The sequence below is a fragment of the Aphelocoma coerulescens genome, chromosome 2, assembly GCF_041296385.1.
Source record: "Aphelocoma coerulescens isolate FSJ_1873_10779 chromosome 2, UR_Acoe_1.0, whole genome shotgun sequence".
NCBI classification, from domain to species: Eukaryota; Metazoa; Chordata; class Aves; order Passeriformes; family Corvidae; genus Aphelocoma; species Aphelocoma coerulescens.
The window spans coordinates 77,014,009-77,040,229 of NC_091015.1; the positions used below are offsets into that span (position 1 = coordinate 77,014,009).

The window sequence follows — 26,221 nt, forward strand, 5'->3', positions numbered from 1 at the left end:
AAACAGTTTTGTGATGACTTACATAGTTAGCAAGCAGAAGGGATTTTTTTTTTTGCTTTCAGTGTTTTGTTGAACAAAAAAAACCAATATAAAATATTTCACGAATGAAGTAAAAAAAAAAAAAAAAGTGTAGGCAAAAGGCTTTTTAAATTGAATTTTAGACCAGTCAAAAAAGTTTTCAGTTTGTTGCCTGAACAGAACAAAGTTTACAGCTGAAGTGATGGAAGGATGGGATGCAGGGATACTTGTTTTTATGGAAGCATTAATAAGATAATTAAAATATAAAGTAAAAAAATAGGCAAGAGCTAAGGCAGCCTGTGAATTAAAAATTCTGATTTTTGCTAGGACTTAGACTTATGTGCCCAAGCAGCAGCCACGCAGGCCAGCAAACAGAACATAGCCCCTACTGATGTGAGTGATTACCTGAAACCACAAATTTTACTGAAAAGGAAAATAAACAAAAGAGAAAAAACCCTTTATTTCTCTTAATGTAAATCTTTTCTGCTGCTTGGAACTAATACCTTTTATTGCTACTGTTTAAATATTAGCTTTTGTAGTTCACTTGCCGGAAGCAGCATTCACTGTATTTCATTAAAAACGGCTGAAGTTCACCTCTGTGCTTTGTATATCAAAAGGGTGCTCTTCTGGCAGCTGGGAGGATGTCACTGTGCGTGGCATGTGAAGGTGTAGCAACTGGCCATATTTACTGTGCTGGGACTCTGCATAGTGTCTGTGTATAGGTGCATGGGCATACATGCATGTACATTAATGTTTATAAATGTAGCATTTTCAGAGTGACCTTTTAGTGAGGTTAATTCCTATGCATAGGTCCTCTGAAGCTGAGTAACAGGAATATATTTGAAGGAAGACAACTTCCATGCCTGTTGGTCTTCTGCTTAGTGTAATGTTCTTGATTCATTTAGAAGCTGCAGGTGACTCTCAGACCAGGAACAGGACTTGAACAGACTCTGCAGTGTTTGTGGGATCGCACTGTGTGTGTGGGTTGACTTCCCAGCTCACTGTGCTTTTAGTTAGGGAAGGGGATAAGAAAATCTAAATCTATTTACAGTGTAAATGTAGAAGTTTCAATCCAGAGGAACTGGATTTCTTTTTATAAACTATCTTTGTAGCTGATTTCAAGGAAAGGTATTCCTTTTCCTTTCCTAAAGAAATGTCTGCAAGAAAGTATCCTTTTAACTTTCTTCACCACTAATTTTTTCTTTGCAATTTTCTCTCCCCAACATATATGCCTCTTCCAGCTCTGTTTTCTTCTGAAACTGAAGCTCCTGTAGACTCCTGCAAGATCAAGGTTTCCTTGTGGTCCATGAGAGTTATGGCATGAATGCTCAATGATTCAGCTGTCACGTTGAGGTCACCAGAAGGGATACGGGTGGGAAATGTTGTGGTGTTTCTCTCTCTCTTTGGAATTGTAAGAGCTGTGTGAAGCAACTGCATTGCCCAAGGGCTATTTAAGCCCTTGGCTGAAGGCAGAGTGGGGTCCTTGGGGGACCAGAGTACCTTGTGGGAGGCCACAGCTCATGGTGTTTCTCGCTGCTATGCCATGATGCTTCAACAAACTGCAGCACTGGCACAGCCTGGTTTCTCTTGCTGTTGTGACTCATGTGGGAACCTTTAGAGTCTGGGGGTGAGCTAGGAAGCCTTTTCTGCTTTGGGATTGTAAGTAGGTTTTCCTTAATTCAGATCAGGTACTCATTTTCCTGACAGATTTCATGAGCTTGGTGTTGTCAAGGTCTCTGACCTTCTGCCAGCAGTGATCAAAGTCAGGCAGATGCTCAAAAATCGCTGGGAGATACATGGTTGGACACACACATGCATGTACTCAGCATGATTGCATTAGCCTTGTCTTCTTAAGAAACAGATGAAAGCTATATAATTTAATGGTTGGATACAAGTTCTGTGAGTGGTAATGAGAACAATGCTGCCTCCGCCACACCACACAAAGAGCTGACTTCTGAGGGCCTCTTTGAAGTGTTGGGGACAAGCAGAGCATTGCAGTGGCGAGACGTCTGCAGCGTGAATAAACACAGGTTTAGGCATTGCTTAAGTGACACTGATATTTGTCTGTACGTACTTTCTATACAAACATCTGGCTGGAACAACCTCTGTGGGAGAGAGGCTACCTATGGTCCTCGAGCTGATGGAGACAGAAGCTGAGACACATCCATGACCATAATGACAAGCTGTAGCCCTACATGTGTGTTTTAGATGGTTGCTTAGGGTTTTCCTTTCCATTTCTCAGCCGTTGCACAGATTTCCCCAGCACCAGTTTCCACAGGGTGCAGTAGCTGACGCAAGAGCTCTGAAAAGTTGCAAGAAGTGGTGACTGAAAATGCAGTTTTCAGCTGTCAAACAGGGCAGCTTATGCAGCAGGCTGGGCAACGCAAGCGGGCAGGTTTCACTCTGCCTGGGTATTCTCTTACAAATCCTTTTCTGGGAATGAGAAAGCTGTGTCCCACAATAAAAATAACACTGTTGTATACTTTCTTAAAGTGAAGCCAGCGTGCCAATGTGGGGGAAGTTAGAAGTTTTTCAGGAACAAGAAAGGAGATTTCTGATTCTGTTTCAAATAGTCCATCTTAAGCCATAGGTATCACCAGAGGGGCACATATGTTGACTACCTGACTTCTCTCTAGAACTTAGAGTGAAACTGTAATTAAGAAGGGTCAGGTATAAAAGTTAATTCTACTTTAGTCAGGGTGAAGAAGATCCAGTGTTCAAGTTAGAAATATTCTATGTTTCTTGCAAATGTGTGCTGTTTTTTTTGCTGTAATATGACAGAGAAATGATTTTTCTGGGTATAGCAGCACACAGAATACTGTGTGTGCATGTATCTTGAGCTGTGGGAATGCTTTTTGATCTCTAATTACAGACCATTGGCTGAATAATGTAAGAAGTCTATATTATATAGATATATAAAGCCTTATTGGTATATGCAAGAGGAGAGAGTTTAAACTGTGGGGTATTTTTCCTTTGGCTTTCACTTGCTGAATCATGTAAGTCCCAGATTTCTCTTAAGTGAGTAACTATAATAATGTCTGTATAGCAGTGTTTTTGTTACTGTTTAGAGGTGTTTCACAGGAGCCACGTACCCCTCCAATTTGATGGGTACTCAAAGAGATGGCCCAACTCAAAGAGATGTTCTTTGCTCTGCCTGTGTTCCTGGGTTTCCACCTTGGGTGTGTGCCTGTCTTTTGGCTGCCTGAAGCCCCATCCTGCCGTGGGTCCTGGCTGCAGCTGGGCATCTCACTACAACAGGGGACTGGGAAATGAGTCCCAATCCCATCGGATATGAACCCTAGTTTCGTATATGGTTCCATCCCTGGGCTTGTTTCTATAGCTTCAGCATCATTCTTATACCTGTGAAATTCATGCTCATTGCAGTGGAAAGGATTTTGACCATTACACCTGAACCTTTCAGGAAATACCATTTTTATTTGACATTATCATAATTTTGGCATTTGCAGCTCTTTGTGCAACAGTGAGCTAAGGGACTGCAGTAGGGTTCTTGAAGCCTCAGATCTAGTTAAAATAATAGTTAATGGCTATTGCAGATTTACTTTGCTCTTGAGCCAAGAAGGGATCTGTGCTGGGAGCCAAATCTGAAAGCTCGTCACAACCACATGAGATGGAAAAGCAGTCTCTGAGACATATTGATAGCTGCAGATGACAGAAATGATATTCATTGCTATGGACAGTAAAATTTATATATATTAAAAAAATGCAAACTTTGGAGAACGATGGGAAGCACTGACAGGAAACGCCTTAGAACAAATTTCTGCAACAAAAAGTGGCCGGAGGAAGCAGCTTCAATGAAAAAGGTTTATTTATTCTGATCTGAGGGCCAAATGATAGAGTACAACAAAAATCTGAAATATCATTTCCCTTCCCCTAGTAGAAGTCACCTCAACTTTAGTATACAACATAAGTGTTCTTCTCTGCATAGCTTTGTAATTATAAGTATTGATGTATTTTCAAGAAAAGAACTATTTAACTAAAAGCTTTGCTCCAGTTAAAGCATGATGGAATGTCCAAAAATATCTGGGTAAATATTGTCCTCTTCCCTTGAGCAAGTAAAATACATAATTTGCCCCCCATGTTCTCTCCAACATGAATTTCAATATTTAAGAAGCCTAGCCAAGTATTAAGAGGCATTCTAGTATTATACAAGAAAAGATTTAAATGGATGCAGATTTTGTTTAAATTATAGCTTGTCTTTGATTTTTCCAACCCCTTCGTCACTTTCTGATGGTGCTGCCTAAATCCTGGCAGAACTGAATTTTAAGTAAGAAAAAAGAGGTAGACTGTTTTGAGAGGTGAAACAGGGTAAACTGCTATACATTATAGATACTGCAGCTTAGAAATTTTGGAAAAGAGGAATAGAAGGAGTAGGAGCTCCTTCTTAAGTCCAGAGTTATGCGATTCTACTTAAAAATAAATATGTTCATTCTCTACAGAGGTGCACTCATTTTATCTTTGGTCTGTCAGGGAGAGGTGAGGAAGTGTTTGCTTCTGTTTTTTTGTTCCTTTGGTATAGCAGGTAGAGAAGGTGCAAAGAGAAGAGTTTTAACCAACTAAACTTGTGTCGAGCTAGGAATTATCTTGAAAACTTTATATAGAATTTATATTATAAATAGAATATATAGAAGCTTTATATAGAAAAATTGCTTTTGAAACTGTACCTTAGCCAAATTACTTTCTGCGGAAATCTTTTGACTTATCAAATAAGGAGGAAAATTAAAGGAAGTGCAGTATTTCCAACAGGAGTCAAAAAGTCTAAAATATTATGAAGGTGGGCATGAGTTTATCACCTGACAGACTGCAGTTGATCATATTGAGGAAAGTGGGGAGCAGTGAGTGGCTCAGGGAGCACAGTGCATTGTTTTGGGACCCCAGCCAGGCACTGAGGACAGGATGAGGGTGGCCACGCTTTGCCAGCAGCCAGGGTGACCATGGGTCAGTGCAGTAAATGAGACAAGGATATTATTTAATATATGTATGTATGTGTCATATTTAAAAATACATACATACATTATATATATATATATTTAAAATGCAGGTGAATTATGTGAAATACTAAGATGAAGAGAAAAGGGGTTGTAAAGGCCAGAGTCATGGAATCATTTAGGTTGGAAAAGATCAAGAAATTACCATAGAAAAAAACTGATGAAAGAGTAGTTAGGGGAGGAGAAAAATAAAAGGAAACAAGCTGGCATTTCTTGTCTTATTTTGCAAACTTCACTGTGGTAGGTAGATGTTCTAATCACCAAACTGTCAGCTGCTTGTGCAAACTTGCAGGCTGTGACCCCAGCCCAGCTGAAGGGAACAGCAGAGCTCCTGTTGACTGGGGCAGGGCCAGACTCTGCTCCAAAGCTGTGTTTTGTTCCGTCGCTAGTCACAGCAAATCCCAGGGGCTGCACCACCAAGTGCTTTGGGCTTAGATGTGGCTCCCTCCCAGCTCTGGAGAGGCAGGGTGGTGCATGGTGTCTGGTTGTTCTGGCGGGGTGTGCAGGACAAGGGAGGAGGTGGCACAGCTCTGTACCTGTGAGTTTTGGAGGCACAGAAAGCACTATATGTCACGGTCGTTTAGGCTGCCATGTACTTAGCACTGGAAGTTTTATAGAAAAGCAAAATATACAATTCAATTACGACTGCTGCAATGCAATCCAAGTTGATCTAGTTTCTCCCACATGAGCTGACCACAATTTTAAGCTTGGCATAGCCTGAAAGCTTGAGGAATGTATTTCCAGTAATTGCCAGGCCACTTCATTGTTTCTGTGTATACATAAACACTAGGCTGTGATCATAGTGGTCATGCTTGAGCTGCTATCTGAAATTCACTTGTGCTATAGGGATTGACTAATCTGGTTCATACTGACAGCAGTTTCCATTTACTGTATTAGCTCTCTTTGACTGTTAGCGCCGTGCGACTCCAGCTACACTTGGAAAACAAAAACTGTTAAGAACTACTAGGCACACGAGTCACGCAGCAGAAAACCCATGTGTCATCGCAGGATCCGTGACTTGTCAGCTCAGGAAATCAGGCTGGGTTGCAGAAGATCCATTTATAAGATGCCAAGAGTACAGAGCACCTAGTGAGGAACAACAGGCAGTCAGTTCTAAAATATATGGCAGAGGAATAGCAAAGAGTTGGCATTCTGCAGCCTCAAGACATGCTCTTACTTGGCCTACATCAGCTTCTCCCTTGCTTTCTGTTTGTTTGAGTACTGTGTGTAAGAATATTAATCCCTAAAATCTGCATCCTTTTGTTCCCAGCCAAAGTCCCCTGTGAAGTCAGTAGGTTAGGGTTTTTTTGTTTCAGCTTCAATCTATGCTGCTGTTACAACTTCTTTAGTGCTGGGCAAAATAAAGCTCCCAGTTAAAACTGGGTGCATTTCTTTATTCCTTCCTAGAAAATCTATTTCTTTTTAGTTTTTCTCAGGATATTGATTGCTGGTAATTTAATGTGTCTCAACCGTGAAAGGCTGTTATGACAGTTTCACATGCTATTGCAGTCTTTTATTTCCCTGTTCACAGACACAAATGGAAGATTTTCCTCACTGGACTGTGATATATAATTCATCTAACGTTACTCCACTCAGTAGCCAGATGCTGCAAATTTCAGCAGCTGGACCATTATTTTAAAAGAGCCCAGTCTGTAGTTATTTGACCTGTTCTTTGTTACACTTCCATAAAACAATTGGCTCAATTAAATGAATCTTTAGGTAGCAGAGTCAAAATTTATGGAAGGATGTGATTAATTACTTTGAAATTCTGCACATATAATTTAGCTTGTGCTTAGGGGAGAAGCGGAAAAATGCTTGGGAGCTTCAGCATCCCTGGCAGTTGCATCACAGGGGCTGAGGTCTCTATATAGTGCAGATAGAAATAAAGTGACCCTATTTCTACCTTTCTACACACCCCTGATGCCAGTCCAGTCCCTGACAGCCTGCACTTTGCTAAGAAAAGCAAAACTTAGTAGCCCTCTTCCTGCTGCTGCTGCTTCTCCATTTTGGGTTGACCTCTCCCTGCTGGGGAAGGTGGTTTTTCCAAGGTCTCCAGACTGCTGTGTAGAGTGAAATGGGGACCGCTGTAGGTCCATGGGCAGAACCCACTGCTTTTCCTTGGCTCCCATCACAAAATAATAGGCTCTTTCTGCTGCCAGCCAGTGTGACTCCAGAAGTAGAAATACCTGATGTGGAGATTAAAATTAAGTGCTCTTCATAAGTATATGAAGGAAGTTATGCAAGGAAAATAAGATCATATTTGTATTTGCTTTTCCTTGAGCAGTCTGTGCTGCATTATGTACACTGTTGAAGTAGTGTGCCTGACCTCAGAAATGTTAAAATTAAGAGTTACTCATACACCCTTTGCCCAGTGCTGGCAGGGGGAGTTTTCCCCATCTTTATTAGCAGCATCCCCAGCCTGCCTCCCAGGCAGTCCTGGCTTCCTGCCCTCCCCAGCATTGACTTGCCTCTTCTGGTGCCTGGCCAGCAGTAGCTCAAAGCTTTGCCCAGTCAGTGCTTGACTGCTCTCCTGGTTTGAATGAGAGGAACAAATTGAGGTGACAAGTTACAGGTTGATCGTTATGAAAAGTTCCCAAATTATTTGTTGCTCTGGTTTATTAGTGGCAAACTTAATTTGCCTTTTCAGTTGATCAGGGGAACAGGATACAGTGATGTAGCAGTAGATAACTCTTGTCTGTCTCCAGAATAGGTGTTTGTGAGGTAGTCTCTGATGCAGATGTTGCTTCACACCATGAGATTCTCCACATTGTTTTCCTTCAGCTGGATTTCAGCCCAAGTACTGTAGGGAAAAGTAATAGATTAAGATGTGTCACCCAAAGCAAAGAGTGATTTATTCTCTAGTTAGTTGATATTGATGTGAAATTATCAAGTCCATTGTTAGTGAAAGCTGAAACCTGGCATGATTTTAGTCCAGCTAAATTCAAATATATGGTTCCACAGAAACATGACAAAGTACTGCAGTGATAGTTACAGACATACAGAATAAAGGAGAATTTATGGGTGTGGGGATTTTTTTTCAAAGGCAAACAAGGGCCAGTTTGAAAGAAAGGGGAGGAGGGAAGACTTTAAAAAATAAAGAAGTGATCCAACATTCCATATGCAGAGAAAACAATTTCCATGCCTCTTATCAAAAATGTGTTAAATCAGCTAACATTGATATAACTTCAAGCAATTAGGAGCATGCTAATAATGATATGAGTCTTCAGCTGTAAATAATTACGCTGCCTCAAGGCTATGCTTTAATTTTTGGCTTGCTGTATCTATAAACAATAATCAAACTGCAAAGCTAGTTGTGTTGTTTTTGTTCACAATTTGTGAAATGATTTCTGTACCCTACAGTGATGCTGATGGCTATTTTGACCTTCAGGAACTCCGGCCTGTGAGGCTAAGAGCTAATGTGTACTTCCATCGATCTGAGTTACAGGCACACAGCAGGTTCCTGCGCCTGTTCTTCACAAGTACAAAAGCTGCTATCGTCAATCAGTGTGTGTTGTGAAAAGGGGACTTGCTGCTGAGACTCAATAAATAGGGACATTAGGAGGAAATGTTATAATTGCTGCTACCCACATCTTGTTAATGAGTAATGTACAGTTAGACTCCATGCAATTGCAGCTAAACTGTTTATACAATTTATTCTTATGTTGCAACTAACATTTAACATAATGAAGTATCATAATTGCACCCATTAAAGTCAAGATTAAGATTTGTTTAATTAGAATTAAGAAAATGTAGAATAGACTTCGAAAATGTAGGGTTTACTGGGTAGAATGTGCAGCATGTAGGGAAATGCAGAGAATGGGTATTAAAGAGCTTTGTTTGTAGAAAAACCGTGCTGATGGGTCACAATTCTCCTGTCACTTACCCCACTTTTGGAGCAGCAGTTGAAAAATTAGCAACACACTGACACAGGTGTAAAAATGGAAACACAGGCTGGCCTTGACTTCTGCCTCTGATTCTTAAATTGTCTGATCAAATATAAAATGATATTTGTTTAGAAGGCAATGTGTATTCCTACTATTAAAAGGCTTCCTATTTCAGTGTTGAATCACACCATCCAAATGCAGACCTTCTGTTTTCTCCCTGATGGGAATCTGAAATAACTTTGCATTAATGGGGAATTAGGAAGGGAATGAGTCCTTAGACATGATATAGAATGGTCATGTGTATATATTGTTTTAGGGATAAAATAAGTAATTGCTCTCAGCTCTCTTAAAACACTCTACAAATAGAAAGTCAGATTCAAGCATGCACTAGTATTGGGAAAAAAACTGAGGCTAGATCCATAAAGTAGCAACTGTGAAAGATATTTGAAAATTATAATCATCTTTTGGGAGTGTAACAACATTCATAGACGGCAGAAATATCTTCAGGCTTATAAATAGAATAAAATCCTGTGTTTGACTTCCGATGGAGCAGAATGGACGGAAAAGCCGTGTTCTTTCTGCCACAGCTCGATTAGCTGGGAAGGGCCATTGGGTGGGATGGCTCTCCCAGGGCTCTAATGTCCACAGGAAACACTAGTACCACCATCAATAACCCCACTTCTGTGGAGAGAAAAGTTTTCCCATATAGCAATGCAAATAATGTTATGGTTTTGGTTCGATGGAAAAGTGAATACTGATAGAAGAACCTGTGTTTTTAAAAAAAAAAATTGCAAAATTTTTGTTTTACTTTCACATGGTGATTTGGGTTTTTTCCTTTCTTCTAAAAGTAAGGGGCAGGATGTGACTAGATTTGGTGTGGATTGGTTAACTTGGAATTGTAAGGGTTAATTGTTTTGTTCTGGGATGCCATGAATTCTCTTGTGAACAGAGTGCTTTACAGATCGTAGTTTGCCAATATAGGATGCTCAGGAAAAACATAGGTATTTTTAGTTTTTCATTAGTTCTAGAAGATTTTAAGAAAATGTGTTACATTCAGGTTGCATTTTCAGCTTACTGTGTAAATGTATCACTGTAAAGGTTTTGATAATGGCATATTAAGGAACTCACTGATCATAAATGCCGTAGTCAAACGTGATAATTTATGCAGAGAATAATTATGGATGACAAACAGAAACAAAAGCCAATTAGGACGATTACTGCTGTAGTGTCAAATCAAATGAAGTTTTTATCATTCTTGCTTTCTCTAAAATGAATCACAACATGAACCTGTTGGTCAGCATTTTGAAAAAAACGAACTGAACAACTCTGAATATTATTATGATGCTGAAGTTTACCAACAAACTCAGTGCTGGTTATCTGAGATTTAGAAGCCCATTGATTCCCTTTAGAAGGATCCCTATAAATATGGAATAAAATTGACATTGGTTTCCTTTTTAGGGGGGAGGAACCCTTGCACTGTAAGATAAGATATTCAAGTAGGTTTGATTAAACTTGCAAGACACAGTGAGCTGTGCAGTTCTTATGTTTTTGGCTTTCTTTCAATATGTACAAACTAGGAGCTCTGTGGCAGCATTGTTAAAGGCTGTTTTTTTAAAAGAAGATGAAACATTGCTATCTGAAACATGATAACCTTGTTCTCATACATGAGGCATGCACAGGTAACATGGATTCTCCCAGAGTCATCACTTGTTACCTGAATGATTTTGTTTTGAAAGCTAAGGACCATTTATGGTTCTGTTGTCTGAACTGTTGGAGATGTACTGCAATATTTCCATGGTTCTTTAAAGACCCTTTTCACCTCACAATTTATTTCCAGTTTCCCTTCCTATCTGGAAGGTCCAATTCTGAACTGGCTTAGAAAACCACCCACCTTTTCTTCATTGTCTGTTAGTTAACTGAACCTTCCCTTTCTGCCCCAAATCATGGCCCAGGGTACCAGAGGTGCTCTTTTCTCTCCCAACTCCCTCAAAGCTATCATGCAAATAGCCAGTAGGAAGCCTAAAGCGTAGAGTTACCTGGAAGGGGACTGGAAAGATCTGTCTGAGTTATCCAATGAGGCCTTGGTAATCACAGTGCATGACTAATCCAGAGAAAAATGCCTTTTCCAAATGCCTGTAAGTATGGAGCACTGAGATGCTGTGCCAAACCCCTCTTGAAAGCTTTAAAGGCTGGCAAGGTGCACTGTAATGTAGATCTTCTCATCAGTGTCCCAGGTTCCTGCAATAGCAGGAGATTTTCAAAGGTAGGTTACCCTGGTGGTTGCAGGCAGGGGCAAAAATTACTCCCCCAGTCATTGCTAAATGGATCTAAGGGAATTTCTTGACTAACTCTTAACTTGGTGATAAGGTTAGTCTTGTGTGAGAAGAACATACCAAGCAGATTTTTAATTGCACTAGGATCACCAGTTCACAATATCTCTACCCATGGAATCTCTTTTCTTCTTCCTCCTTAAAAATCAAGCTAGGCATGAAATAGAGGAGGGGAATTAAAACTGCTTTTGCCCTCTCATTTGTTTATAGCTGACAACTGATAATTTTACTCTGGAGTGCTCCAGATCCCTTATTTAAAAAAAAAATTAGTATATTGTTCTGGAGCTTAAGGCAGATATTGTAGAGGTGAAGTAGACACATTAAGTGGTATTTTTCATAAATCAGAATGTATTCAGCATCTTTCTTTCTGCTGTTTGGAGAAGACCCTTTCCTGTGTAGCACAGATTCACTGTGTTTTATTTAGCAGAGGCCTTACTGGGATTTACTTTACTTCCTAGTCCCACTGGGTGTATTTTTGTGAGGTTAAAAACATGACAACAATAAGCTTGATGCAAATCATATCTTCATTAAAACTATTGTGCCGAGTAGGTAGCACAAAGGGTTTTTAGCTGAGTGCTACCCCACTGAGCTGTGTTGTTGCAGCTTTCTTTGTCTGTGGCGCCTGGGATGCCGGTGTCCTCAGCTGACTCCAGCTGAAATGGGCAAAACAGCTCTTGGCAAGTCTTCATGTCCCACTGTAGGGCTGTGCCTGCAGCCAGAAGGGCATGCTCAAAAACGAACTAATCCACCCTGCCCCCTCCTCAGCCAGACCTCTGTTGGCACCCCATGAAATTAGGGTGTGTGACCCCTGTCCCACCCTGTGAAATTATTCCTGTCTTTTATATCTCATGAAAAAGGCAGCTTACTTTTTGCTAAACTTGGCCATCTGGTAAAAGAAAATAGCCCAAAATATATTTGTCTTCTTGCAGCAGGAAGGGAAAACTAAACTGTTATAGAATGTCTCTTTAGCCAAGAGTTCAATGATAATGACTGCAGAGAAGCAATTTTAGTACTTCCCAATGATTACAGGTTTATAGTTTCATAATTATTTAATGCTCGTTAGACATATATATTTAAGCATGCTTCTTCTGATGCAAGATCTCTTGCTAAGCTAATTTGGAGTAACTCCCTGCCAAATCAATATCAGTCTTCTGGCAAATATTATTAAATATTTGTTTGATACCTATTTACAAGTAGGAAAATAATTTTGCTGCCAAGGGATTGTAAATGTGTGAAAAAACACTCTGACAGCTTACTTCACTCACTGTCTACAAGCCGGCGTCTGCATGCCAAAGTTGGAAGACTAAGATGAAGAACATAATTAAGGAAACATATGAAGGCTAGCACAGGGTTTGAGATTAATTAGCTGCGCGTCAATAATCTCATCAATATCCGATTAACAAATGACACATTGCCCAATGAAACATATTGATTCATTCACACTCCACACTGTTAATAAATTGAAGCTGCTTTGCTAAATGAGAAAGCTGACAAAATAATAGCTTCCTAATACTTCTCCAGTATTGTGATAAAAACGTAAAATTAGCTCAAAGTATACTTAATTTAGCAGCACTGTCACTACATTTATGAAGCTTGTTAGCACAATAGCAGGGAAGTTTTTTTATCACCTAATTGTTAGAATTGATACATTAATACATGGATGTATGCAAAAGCAGAAATGGAAATGTTATCTGTTTGTTTGGAACAGAATTCTTAGGTAAAGTGTTTTGGCAGAGGTGACATAAACCTTCTGTATAATCTTGGAGTTTGAATGGGCATTTTTTGTTAAAGTATTGGTTTCTAAGCCTAGTGTTCAAAAATGTTGCTGACATTTTTTCTTTCACTCATTTAAGTAGAAGTAGTGTCAATGTTTTGCTTTGTGAAGACCAGATAAAAAAATTATTTTTGATGAGGAAAATTCTGAAATCTTGAAGAAAGCCGATGTAAAATAAAGGAGGCCTCTTTTACTTCCTATGAATTGGGACACTCAGTGTGCTCCTACAAAAGAAGCTCTTTGTAAAAATGTGAGAAATGTCTGCAGATAAAATGTGCTTCTTACTTGTCTTATTAAACTATCAAAAATATTCAAAACTACAGAAAAATTCAGAAGCATAAAACATTGATGTGTGTTTTTTCTATGGGACTAATACTGACTTGTTGGTTTCTTAAGGTATTTGAAAGAATACTTTCATGGGACTACTGCAGTAGCAGCTTGTTAGAAGGGTGGAAGAACCACTACAGCTATCAGGATCTGGATATGGTTTTGTTTTGCACAGCAATAGGAAAAATCCCTTTTGTGGGAGAGGATATCCTTGTCCCTGAGCTACTTGCTAAGAGCAGTGGGGCTTGGATTTTTCTGGTGTGTGTTTTGCTTTTGTTTGGTTTGGTTTTTTTCTTTAATTGAAGAATTCTTCCAACGAGGTGAGGAAAGCCTACCAGGTGACCTTCTTCCCCTGCCTCATTTGGCCACCCACGAGATCTTTGGTGTGAGCCTGTGTTGCTACAACAAAACAGCTGTGTCCCAGCTAGTTCAAGTTGTGCTGGTGTTTGCAGGATCCCACTGGCACGCCTTGCTGTCATCTGCCAAGCCCCATGATGCTGCCACCTGCCAGCCCCCTTGCTGGAGGGTGTCCCGTCCCACTAGGCAGTTGTGTACATGGAAGCAGTGGCTGGTCAGTGTCAAGGAGACCCAAGGTGTGCAGGGGCAACAGGACACAGAGCAGCAGCACTGCCCCTGCACCCCACAATGTGCAAGGGAATGGCTGCTGTGACCCCAGCCTGCTGCTGCAGCACCTGGTCCCCCTGAGGAAAGGTGCAGGATCAGAATGGGAAGAGGATCACTCTCCTGCCTGATTCCGAATCGCTACTTGTGCCTTGATGGCAGAGCTGCAGTGTGGGCAGAGCCACGTGGACCTCTGGGGCCAGATGCCACAACCAGGATGGTTTTGCTGTTAAGGGCCAAGTGTAGTGGGTGATTTAGAAACATGTCCTCATCTGAAGACATACTGAGATTTTACTTCATCTACTTACATGTATGCAACACACACACACACACACATATATATAGATACATATAAAATATTGTCTCAGACCCGTTAGGAGGAAAGAGTGGTTGCTTTAAACTTTCGAGTTATCTGGACCACTTAGAAAATTTGAAGGGTTTGAAAGCAAGAGACCCAACCGTTTGCTTTACTTTTAATAGTCACAGTGCTCCTGTTAAGGTTTTTTTGAGTCATTGTTATGCATTCAAAAAACCTTAACTGTTAGACCTCACAAAAAATTTTATTACTGATTAGAAATTAGTGATTAAAAAGGCTCATTTCAGTACTGCCCTGTTGTTGAGGATTGTTCCCCCACAGTGTGAAGTGTTATTTTTAACCCAATTTTCAATGAACTGGCTAATGTTTGTTCCATCTGTAGCTTGACTAACTGTCATTAACTTTTTAGGGCTCCATGATATGCTGAATAGCTTGGAACAACTAATGATTTTATTACCAATCTTAATATTTAGAGTTCCCTGTGGAGTCGTGTATGGTTCTTAATGAAACCATTATTTACAGGATTAAAATCTCTTGGAAAATTCCTTTCCTTCTGACTGCACTGAGATTAACACATCCTTGCAGTCCAGCTTGAGATAAAAAAGGACTTTACGTGAGGTGCAACAATTAGTTCATTTAAAGAAACCAGAATTATGTCTAAAATGTCACCAATCAGAAATGCAACCACCAACTTCTACTCTAGATCAATTAAGGATAGCCTGCTACAGCAAGCTGTCATTATTTGATTTGATTCTATGTTCTGTCTTAGGAACAGTCCTTGTAATGAGTAATTATTTGAACATAGAAGTACATGGGTACTCCTGCCAAATCAGTGGCATTGGTCCTAGCATTTATAATAGTAAGTCATGAAGGATTCCCTTGCAACCAGTCTTGTGAGAGTGATAGGTGGTACTATTAAGGGCTTTGTCTGAAATGCATACATGAATAGAAGTTTACTAATAGAAACTTACTAAAAAGAATATCTTATTGGGTCTCTGGCTATGTTTACAGTCTGTGGAAGTCACTGGGTAAGAATTTCATTTCATGAAAATTCAGGAGATTTTTGACACCAGTTGGTTTGTTACTAGCTAAACTTATGTTTACCATACACCCACTGTTTTAAAACTTCACCTGGAAATACCCTATTTTCACAGGTATCCTCAATTTTCTGAAGCACTCACATATGAAAAATTAATGAGCTGAGGTTTGTCTTGACACCTTCAGGCTGAAAGAGCATTTGGAGAAGTCTCTGGTGTTGTGCAACTCCTTGGCATGTGATATGTTAATCTATGTGACTCTCTTACCTCACCTAAGAGAAGTCAGTGGTGACCATCTACAGCTTCACTGAAAGAAATATAAAGTTTCAGATCCTTCTGCTGTGATCTGAATGCCATGATCTGTGGATGGTTTTCATGCTTTGTCCTCATATAAATCACATTAATATCTCTCTCCATCATGTAGATGAGGAGTACCCAGGAATAGTAACTTCTCTGAGGGGCACATGTCCACCAGATATCAGGAATGGACTCCGGAGCAGTTCAGTCAATAGCGTAGCTCCTGACAATCGTGGCAATATTTCAGAAGCAGTTAATAAGGGTGAGGATACACGTCTGCCTCCAGGGAATGATCCTCAGAAACCAGCAAGAGGAAAACCAAATTGGAAGTGTCAAAAAAGGAGGGAAAAAATTAAAAATAAAAAATCCATTGCTATTAGACCTACAGCATGCTAAGACCTGAAGGAAAACGAAGTGAAGCTTGTGAACTTTAGCTAGGGTCTGAAGCTTTCTGTCATTTATCTGACAGTCTCTCAATGAAGCTTTGTCTTGTTTCCAAAATGGGGATCTAGTGGGTATTTTCTTGTGTTCTTTCTTTTTCTTACCTACTCTAGTTAAAGTGCATTTGAATATCTTTATAGTCTTTCTTGAACATAGCCATGGTTATCTTAAATTTCCTGATTTAGGCAGCCAACTTGGAGAAGTGTGCTCTCTCCACTCCTTCGATCTGAACTTGTACAGACCATCCAGCTCCTCCTACTCATTTCATTTTCACTTTGAAAAGGGCTGAAGTGAATATTCAAGGAAATTAAATTATCTCCACAATCAGCACTGCTCCTTGGTTTCTCATCATGCAAAAGTGCTAATAGCGACTGACATCACCAAAATCCTTCCTCAATGTGTTTTTCTACTCTTAGGGACTCCCTGAGCAAGTGGTAATATGTGTGTGTTCAAAGGCTTTGCTGGGCTTCTCTTCCAGGAAGGATTCTGCCTGTTTTTAAGCCTGTGTAAACTTGTGTTATTCACAATATCTTGTGACACAAGTACTTAACCATGCCTTGTGCAGGAAGTACTCCTCTTTATTTCAGACCTGCTACCTGATAATTTCATTGGGTGACCAGTAGATCTTGCACTAAAACAAACAGTGAGCAATGCTGTTTTTTCCAAACCTCCTGCTGTTTTATAGATCTGTCAGATGCCCCCTCAGATCTGTTTTGCAGTCAGAGAATTCCAGACTATCTAATAGTTTCTTAGACAGAAATTATTCAATATCTTTGATCTTCTTGCTTTCCTTCTTATGTACTTTTTCTAGTTTTATTGTACCTGTATCCGTGCTCATGCTTGCTATTCTAGCTGTGCCTCAGAGGTTGATTTGACATTGCAGAATGAGACAGTGGCTGTTGGCTCTGTAGTAATTGGCAATGAGTTATCAGACTGCTTAACCATAACCTCTGCTGTACAGTCTGTGGCTCAGTGTTTCACCTGTGCTGAGTCCAGACTTTAGTTCTGTAATTCATCTAGACAAAGAGTCCTTTGCATTGCTACTACATTTATAACTGTAGTTTGCAGTTTGGTGTTTCTTATCATCTTACTCTTTCACCTGGATCTGTTGTTTTTCCTTGGCATTGGAATGTTCTGGTGCATTGTTTTATGCTTTGAAACCTTAGCCCTTTAGTTCAGACCGTAAGTTTGGCAGCAACTGATAATTTGGACAAAAGACTAATAAAAAAAGAATTCCTAAGCTGCTGTTTCTTTGGGAAAAGAGTTTTAGAAAAGTGAGATAACAAATGATTTTTTGTCCTTTTCTTTGTTGTTGTAGGGGACATCAGGATGCTGGATGTGTGACACTTCTACTTCCTCCTTTTGAGTGTCCCTTTCAGGCATTTCCAAAATTCTGGGCAAGACAACTCCCTGGCTCCTCAGTGTTAATAGCTACAGCCTTATCTGCGCTGTCTACACAGGTGAAGTCTTCCTTTGGATCTGTTAAAGCCCCAGCTTTTAGGCTTCATTCCTTGGTCTCACTAATCCCAGCTGTACAGAGCTCATCCTCACAGCCTGCCTCTCATCTTAAACACTTGTTAGTTCTCGAGTCAACAAGGAGGAGAAGATCGCTTGTATGCCATGTTCCAACCTGAATGACAGATGGGAGGAGGATGTGTGATGATGCTCTGTCCCAACAGAGTTTTCCCTAGGGATAGGTTCTTTATTGTATCTCTAAAACTCCGTGTGCTCTATGACCAAGTGTGGGGATACCCTTTGCCTTCCATCAGGGAGTAGCACAAAGGTGGTGGTGTGTTGTGTGAGGTTCAAAGTTGAGGAAGAAAGGCTGAATATGCTGTGATGGTAGCAGCAAATCCTGAGCCTTGTTTAGTGAAGGGGTGGGGTTCCTTTTCTTTTAATTTTTTGGTAGATGGAGACCAGGCTGAATTAATCTTAGAGTGATAGAATGGTTTGGATTTGAAGGGATCTTAAAGATCATCTAGTTTCAGCCCCCTGTGATTGACAGAGACACCTTCCACTGGACCAGGTAATTGAAAGCCTCATCCAGCCTGGCCCTAAACACTTGCAGGGGTAGGGCATCCACAGCTGCTCTGGGCAACCTGCTCCAGTGTCTCACCACGTTCACGGTAAAGAATTTTTCCCAATATCTAACCTAAATATAACTTTTCATAGCATGAAAAGCATAGCATAGCATTGTTTTGTTCACTGATACTGGGCAGTAAGAGATGGGGATGGATGAGCCAGTTCTATGTACAGAGCTCCAGGTGCTGACGGGTCTTTACTGCGCCTCAGGTATTGTGCTTGTCTTTGTTCTCCATCTGCGATATAGGGTCTGCAAGCTCTCACATACACCCTTGTACTCTCCTTCTTTTATCTCACTTACAAATGTTTTGGGAAATGAATGTCTCTTCCAGAGTGCTGTGCACAAAAGTTCCTGGCATAGGCACTAATACACATGGTATCTCTGGGCAAACTTGTTAAATGCATACACAGTATCACTCGAATTGACCTAAAGCCTATGGGGTAAGCAGCAGAAATTTAGGGTTTCCTTCATGTAAACTCTGGCTTTTGTGCTATACAGCCTTTCATTGGTTGGTGGTAACTCGCTGAAATGGTAATTCTTAGAATTAGACACTCAAAACAAAAGGCTCTTTTTAAAATAACCAAATCCAGCAATCACAAAGAATGTAGCTTTTGAAAAAAGTCTTGTTTCCTTGAATCACATTTTCCTGCTAGTCCTCAGCCCTTTATTGATGACAGACAGAAAAGGCTGTTGCTTGTGTTAGTTGTAAACTTCCCTTTGTCAGAGCCCTTTCCACCATCTGTCATTGCATAACTGTATGTTCCCAGGTTTGTAGCTCTAATGTGTTTTTGCTGTTTTGTGTACAGTACGTTACAAGTTACAAAAGCTTGAGTAAATAATTCATGTAAAAACCTTTGTAAATATTGTCAAACTGCGGAATAAATGATTTACTAAGAGGTCTCTTGGCTCAGCCTAGCAGCTTTATTACTGCAACTTGTTTTGTAAACAACCTCCTCCCCCCACCCTGTGTTTTTTCCATCAAGTGTCTTTGTGTAAATTCTATTGCTAAGCACTACTTAGATGCATTTCAATCACCAAAAATAATGCAATGTCAGTGCTTTAACCACCTGGAGACTCCATTCAGACGTCATCCAAAGGTGTAGTTTGTGTGAGACCCTTAAGGGTACATATTTTCAATGTGTGTAGAACAGTGTAAGTCCCACTGTTTTCATAGCTGAATGCATTTGCTGGAGATGGCTCCATCTCAGCTGAAAGGTGGTTTTCTGGTAGACCTCAGGTTTCCAGAGAGCTGGAACCTGTGCTTCATTTCATGTCCTGTGAATATTCTGCAAATTGAGCTGTGCAAAATAGATCAGGACCTAGGGTTATGAGAGGTAGTCCTGAAAAACATCAGGTTTGTTTCTAGCTTTTTAATAAAGGGTTGTCTGAATGGTCAGAGGGAATGTAATCAGAAACATTTGTTGTAAATGAATAATATGACTTTACTTTGATGTATTCATGAGCCCCTTGTTAGCCTTCTGAAAACACAACTGAAAATGAAATGTTTCTTCAATAATACTGGAATGGGAAAATGTGTTAAGTCTGAGTCCTTATGGGCAGGCATAATTGTGTGGCTATGTGTGCTTGTTCTGAGTTTGTCCTGTGAAATACAAGCAAACTTGACAGATGTCAAACCCTTGGTGAACAACTGCAGGGATCATGGTACTGGAAGCTGTGGCCAGTCCATGTCATTATACTGACTCAGAATTTGAGCTTGGGCTTGAGCCACTATATCTCTGAATATCCATATTGGTTACATGCTGTTTTTCATGCTGACTCTGGATGGAGTGTGCAGTCATATTTTCCTGACAGGAAGAGATAGGCGTTGCTGGAGAGGCCACATCACAGTGGACTTTTGTTGCTGCAGGTAGGATAAACACAGGCTGCTGTGGATGTCCTTGCTCTGCAAACTCAAACTGAGGAGAGCACGACTGTTGGATGAGATGGACATGGCCAACTCATCTTCCACCTAAGGGAGACACGATCTGCCCAGGCACGTGATGTAACAGCTGTAGAGCAAGGTTTGCAAGCATAAGGATGGTGGGCACCTGGAGGACGTGGGAACAGTTTTAAAGTGATCCCAGGAAGTGGTGGAGTCTCTGGGGAGGCAGAGCAAAGAGATTTTGATGCTTGCTTTTGTGAGCTGCTTCCCTTGTCACGCCAACTCATCTCGTCAGCACTCACCCCACTTCACTTGGCTCTCAAGTTCCATGAAAATGAACTATTCACTAAAAAGCCCAGAGATCACCTGTTTCTGTTGCTTGGCCATTTTTCTGTGCAGTAGTGCTATCCAGCATAAAACCCCCTCATAACTGTTCAAACAGCTAAGCTCAACAACACACATCTTCAAACTTTCCTCTTATGGAAATGATGTTTTCAGAGTTAACTGCTTTGAAGTGACTTTGTGCCAGACTGGTCTGAGCAGCTTCTGATGGGCACTTACAAATATTTCTGACTCTGAGAATGGTGGAAAACATTCATTAGCTTCATAATATTATGTCTGATATCAAAGCTATCCAGAAACGATGAAGGACTGCTTTGTGATTGTAGAGATGGGATTTTTAATGTGTGTTATGTAAGGAGTTGGTCATCTTTTGATGATTTATCTGGGTTCAGGCTCCAAGAAACAGAGCAACTAAGCTTTCTCTGGCTTAAGAACTAAGAGTGGACATCAGGAAAGAAATCTCTTGGAGAACTTGGCAATAGATTTTGTATATTTCTGTATATCTGGTGTAATGAGGAAACAACCTCTTCCCTCTTTTTTTTTAACCCTCATACAAGGAGAACTGTAGTGTCCCAGTGATGAACATAATCGAGTGCATGAGAAAGAAGCAGCTGATAATGGCAACCTTTGATGATGTTGAGCTGATGAAAGAAGAAATAATGGTGTACACTCTACAAGTTATTGCTGGTAGTTTCCATAAAAGTTAAGTAAATGAAGTTTGAGGCTCAATTAAACAACATCTTGTCTGTCTTGTGTGCCCAGGACAATACATTGTTTGCTGTGAATAGACCACCCCAGGGCTGGTCATGTGTTTTAGTAGAAATCATAGTTTTGTCAAACAAAGCAAAAGGCGTAATTATAGCCTTTTTATATTAAAAACCCACCCTATTTTAATTATTATTGTACATTTCCAGTTAGAAGTGTGTTAAACTGTTGCCATTAGAAGCTTTAAAAGCATGAAAACAGCAAAAGGCCAGAAACAAGATGAGAGACAAAAAAATGCTAAAAGTCACCCTGTCAGATATGGCCACAGAATAAAAAAATACTTTCAAAGGTGTAAATAGTTGCAGTATGAAATACATGATGCTTAGGCACGTGCATTATTGGTGTTATGAGATCTATATTCCTTGGATGTCTGAAGTCTAGATAAGCGTTGCTTTATGATTGTAGAGATGAAATTTTTCACCTGTTTTAGGAAAAGAGTTGGCCATCTTTTGATGAGTTATATGTGTTATCTGGGACTGAATCTTTAATATGAATTACATCAATGAAAGTTTTAGTCATATATTATTGCTATTTATTGCTTTTAAAAATTATTATTATCATTGCTTTTCTGGATTGTACCTAATGTGTGCTTGGCCATTGCAATCTTCATCTTTAAGATGATGGACTATCTCTTTTTTTGTCTGATTAGTGAAAAAGGACATGAAAACTTAGGGAAATATGAAACTAATCTGTGTCTGTATTTAATTTTCCAAATATTTATCTGGATCGAATAGAACCCGTAAATTTTGAGTGGATGGCTTTATCAGAGAAGAATTTTAAGTCAGCTGATTGCAGCAGAGTATCTTGCACAGTTAAAATCCTCAGGGCAAGGCCTGTTTCCACAAACACTGTTATCTCCTCCCCTGCATTGGGGAGGAGGTTGCAGTGACACAGACCAGTGACAGACACCTTCAGCTGCAAACTTACAAAAGGTCAGTGAAATATAAAGACAATCTAGAACATCTGCAGGGTGTGCAGTACCAGCTGGGGCTGGCAGTGGACTGTGGCTGAAAGCCAAAACTGTTTCCCCGGCACATCTTCCCCCATCTGGGTAGTCAGAAGGAAAGAGCTAGTGGGGACTGAACATCCTTTGCTGTGCCTTTGGGATGCTACAGGACAGCATGTTACAATGTGGTTGTGTTTCAACAACTAGGTTGTTGAACACCATGAAATATAACAAGGGCCATATATAATAGCTGGTGTTTTGTAACCCCAGTGACTCACTGTCTTTCCTGAGGAGAGAAAGTCACTGGAGCCACCTTCTGTGGCTGCCTGAAAGTCACACCTTTGCAGGTTCCACCTGCTGCTCCTGTATTAGCACTCGATAAAAAACTCCCCTCTTGCTCCTCTTTCCACTAACCATGTGCCAAGAAACATCCCTCTGCCACTGGTGGTTCCATGTGCCAGGTGGATGGACATTGCAGGAGGTTTTCATCATGCTGCTTATCAGCTACTTCTACTTCATGATTCAAGTATCTTCTCACTGTCAAACCCTCTGGGAGCAATTACCTTTAATGAGTTCATTCTGTGTAGGTTATCCAGATACACTCTTTGATAGCAGTGCTATCACATTTATTTCCCAAGTAGCAGTAATTATTATCAAAGAGAAAAATAAAAAAGGGTTTTATACTCCTCATTTAGACCCCCTTTCCCACTCTTTTAGACATAGGATGATTGTTTAACAGCGTTTTCTTTACCAGGTTGTTCGTCCGACTGAGTTCTGGAGAAGAGCATCGTGTCCCATGGAGGAGCTGGAGGATTCTATTGCTGACGGATTTGCTCTGGCACCTGATGTGTGTGCCAGCAGCCATCTCATTGGGGGATGTGGACGTCACTGTCACCATAGAGACAGCAAGGAGGATTCGGTTTCAAAAGGTGAAGAGAAGCTGGGAAGTAGAAAGGTAAGGCTGGGTTTGTGTCTCAGCTCATGAGGGATTTTAAAGTGATGCTGTATTTAAAAGCGTGCCACAGTAGAGAAGCACTCTACTGAATATTTATACATGTGTGGAAATGTGCATCTAAGTATTGCTTCCTATGCATATATTTACATGGACTCTTTTGAGTAGACTTGGGTGCAAAAGAACCCAAGGCAGGTTTTTAAGAGCCTGCTAGTGTTTGGCTTGCGCTCCTCCAATTAACTCTTCTTTCGCAGGTGGTGTGAAAAAAGACTTGAATTCTGTTTAGGTTTTATTTTGAGAAGTCATAAAATATCCACTGCCTCAAGATTTTCTGTTTTGCACAGGAGCAGAGTGAGCTGTGGTGTGTTCTAGAGTAACGTTGTTCACTTCTACCCCTTTTTGTGGTCTTCAGTTGTGTTCTAGCAATGGCGTGGATGTAAAGCAGGGGTGAGTGTTGATAGGCAAGGTAGGGATCAGCCATGAGGCATTGTTTAACCATGTGGGGCTCTTAAAGCCTGAGTCTCTACTGGCCTGGGACAGCTTGCAGATCTCTCTCTGCCCACTCTTATATTAGCAGAAAAAATCACCTCTCCTGAGGGCTTATCCGGTCCCTTGAAGATATAACCTCAGTGATGCATGGACTTCTTTACAGCTTCAGTTTGCACGCTTATAATCCCCAGCAGGGTGCTGACCCCAAAAGGATGTTTACCTTGGAAACAAAAGGTAATTCATAGGTATGGCTCTGAGGAGAGTGGTGGCAAGGAGGAATGCATCCAGCAGAGCAACAGATGAACCCTTGAGTAATGCCATATAAGCATTACTACAGAAAGGGTGGTAGAAGGCTTATAGGGACTGATAAAAGACCTTGTCTGCAGTGCCATGCAGTTCTGGATGCCACTGGAGAGGATGGGGCTGGGTGCATGTTTCTGATCTTGGGCCAGGGATGCTCAACAGAGCCCTTGAGCTCCTCTTCTCTCTGCCCAGCCTGCCACAGCTTCAGCAGGAAATAGCCAGAGCGCAGCAGGTTTTTTAACCATGACACACTTGTCTTGACAGCTGGAGGAAGTCTGGCATGGGAGCCAAATCTCCTGGCTTTGTGTCAGCTCTGGGGTATCATTCCCGTTTTGGGAATTCCCCGCTGGGGAGGTACTACTGCTGTTTGGAGCAGAGTTCAGACCTCAGCCCCTGGGGCTGTCCACTCTGGGAGATGTTTTTGGCAAGGATAAGTATTTTTTGCTATTTCTAAGTCTCTTTGACTTTATAAATAGCTAAGTGACAAGTAAAATTTTGGTATTCACCCTATGGCTGAATTTTCCGCAGGGATGTTTGCATGTGTGCGTAATACCATTTGTATTTATTATTCCTGCTGCTGTCGTCACTCACACATTTTCTGCAAACAGAACAAAAGGCTCCCTTTGCAGTCAGCTCATGGTCCAACTGCTGCACAAAGACAGAGGAGGGCACAGAGAGCGCCTGGGGGGTACAAGGAATCCTTGAGATAACATTTCTTGGGCTTCTGTTGTCAGACCTCTACAAACCATGACAATACATGTAGGCTTCATGCTAATGAGAGGCAGCCAGGGTGTATGTGGAGAACTGAACTGTCTATTTACATGCAGCTGGGGTTTGCATTTTTGGGGGTACCGTTGTTGGGACATGTAGGGAGCTGGCTGACTTCCGCAACAAACTGCATTTTTAACTGATTTTATCTGATGGCAGCTGCAGGATCTTGTCTACCCAGATTTTAGTCATTCACCTTGACTTCTGTTTTAGGAACCTTCTGACCAAATTGATCTTTGGTATCCATATGAAAATCTGTGCTGGTGAACTTTCGGGTTTGACTCATTTTCTGGGATCAGCCTATGTCTCAGTTATGGTTCACTCTCATCATTAATCATTTGATCACGCTTTTTTGAGAGAACAGAAACTGTGATTATGTTAGATTCAGAGTTCATCCAGTTCACTTCCCAGTCTCCCATGGAGGTGGTCTCCAGCTGTTTCAGTGAAAAGAAAAAGAAATCCTTCATTAGGCAGGAAGGGGATAAACTCTCTAAGCTGTAAGAGAAACTTTGCTCTCTTCAACAGACAAACCATTCTCTGAGAACTTGATTGCCAATTAAGATTGCTACAAAGCCAGATGTTAAGAGAGGAGTTAGATATCAACATTATCTAGCAGATCTGATCTGAAAGGTTTTACTGATGCAGATGCCACTGCCAGAGTGACAGCAAAAGCAGGAGGACTGGACATAAAGACGGGCTTGACCTCCAGCCTAGAGCACTGAACGTGGCACATTCAATCAGTTGTTCCTCTACTAGGGGGGCTAATTAGCCACTCCTCTGGTTGCTCATCCCCTGCAATCTGCTCTTGCCATGCTCTGCATGTGTATGTTTTGTCTGCTGGGGGGGAATTGGGAACAATACCTATTCTAACAAGCACCACCTTTTTCCCACTCTCTTGTTAGTGGTGTGGATAATATAATTCCTCTGCTACATATAATTTCTCTCCTATAATGCTTCTCACTTGACAGCATGTATGAAGCGGTCAAGACCTGCATCTGGAAATTATGCAATATATTTTTTCTTCCTGCCTACAGCAGGAATATTTATATATACCAGATTTATGCCATGGTCTTATGAGGTGGTACAAGAAGTTAAGCCACAAGCAGCTTGTTTGTGGTGTTATTCTGTGATATTGTCATGTCTTTATAAGATTTTCTGAGGTTTTCTTTGGCCCAGGCTGTTAAGGTTGGCTGTAGCTGTGTTTTTGAGAATAAGGGAGTACCTCTCTGCCATCATGCCATTGGGTTTGTTGGCAGGTAGATAATTTACCAATTTGTGTTGAAAAGGTAGGCAAAAGAAAATGTGAAACTGATGCTGGGCATGATTTCAGAATATAGAGATGTTCACTCACTGTCAGCATCTGTGGTGTTCATAGTGATCATTGCCCAAAATTAGATATTGCTTTTTCTCTACACACATCCATACACTGGTTAGATGCTTGGATTTTTCAATTGCCTCTGAGTTCAATCCTTCAAGTGTCACTTAAGATACTTACAGGCCTGTTTATTTTCACCTGTGCTCATTCTATAGGAGGATGAAAGAAGCAAAATAACTGTTCTGAGTGCTCGATATTACTGTGGGGGTATACAATCCCTTTGTACATGAATCAGTGGACTTTGGGGAGGGTTTCCAAGTGTGTC

General features: G+C 40.8%; 1 protein-coding gene across 4 annotated transcripts in view; it reads left to right on the forward strand.

Annotated features, from left to right (window-relative positions):
* Nucleotides 1-26,221, forward strand: part of LOC138106840 (orofacial cleft 1 candidate gene 1 protein homolog) — a 130,754-nt gene that overhangs the window by 61,643 nt on the left and 42,890 nt on the right. For 3 of the 4 annotated variants that reach the window (XM_069008131.1, XM_069008132.1, XM_069008133.1), the window contains exons 2-3: nucleotides 17,370-17,511; nucleotides 22,824-23,024. In XM_069008131.1, coding sequence (XP_068864232.1) covers nucleotides 17,370-17,511; nucleotides 22,824-23,024 — 343 coding nt within the window. Of the gene's footprint in view, nucleotides 1-17,369; nucleotides 17,512-22,823; nucleotides 23,025-26,221 lie in introns of those variants that run through there. The other variant, XM_069008136.1, reaches the window with a different exon arrangement.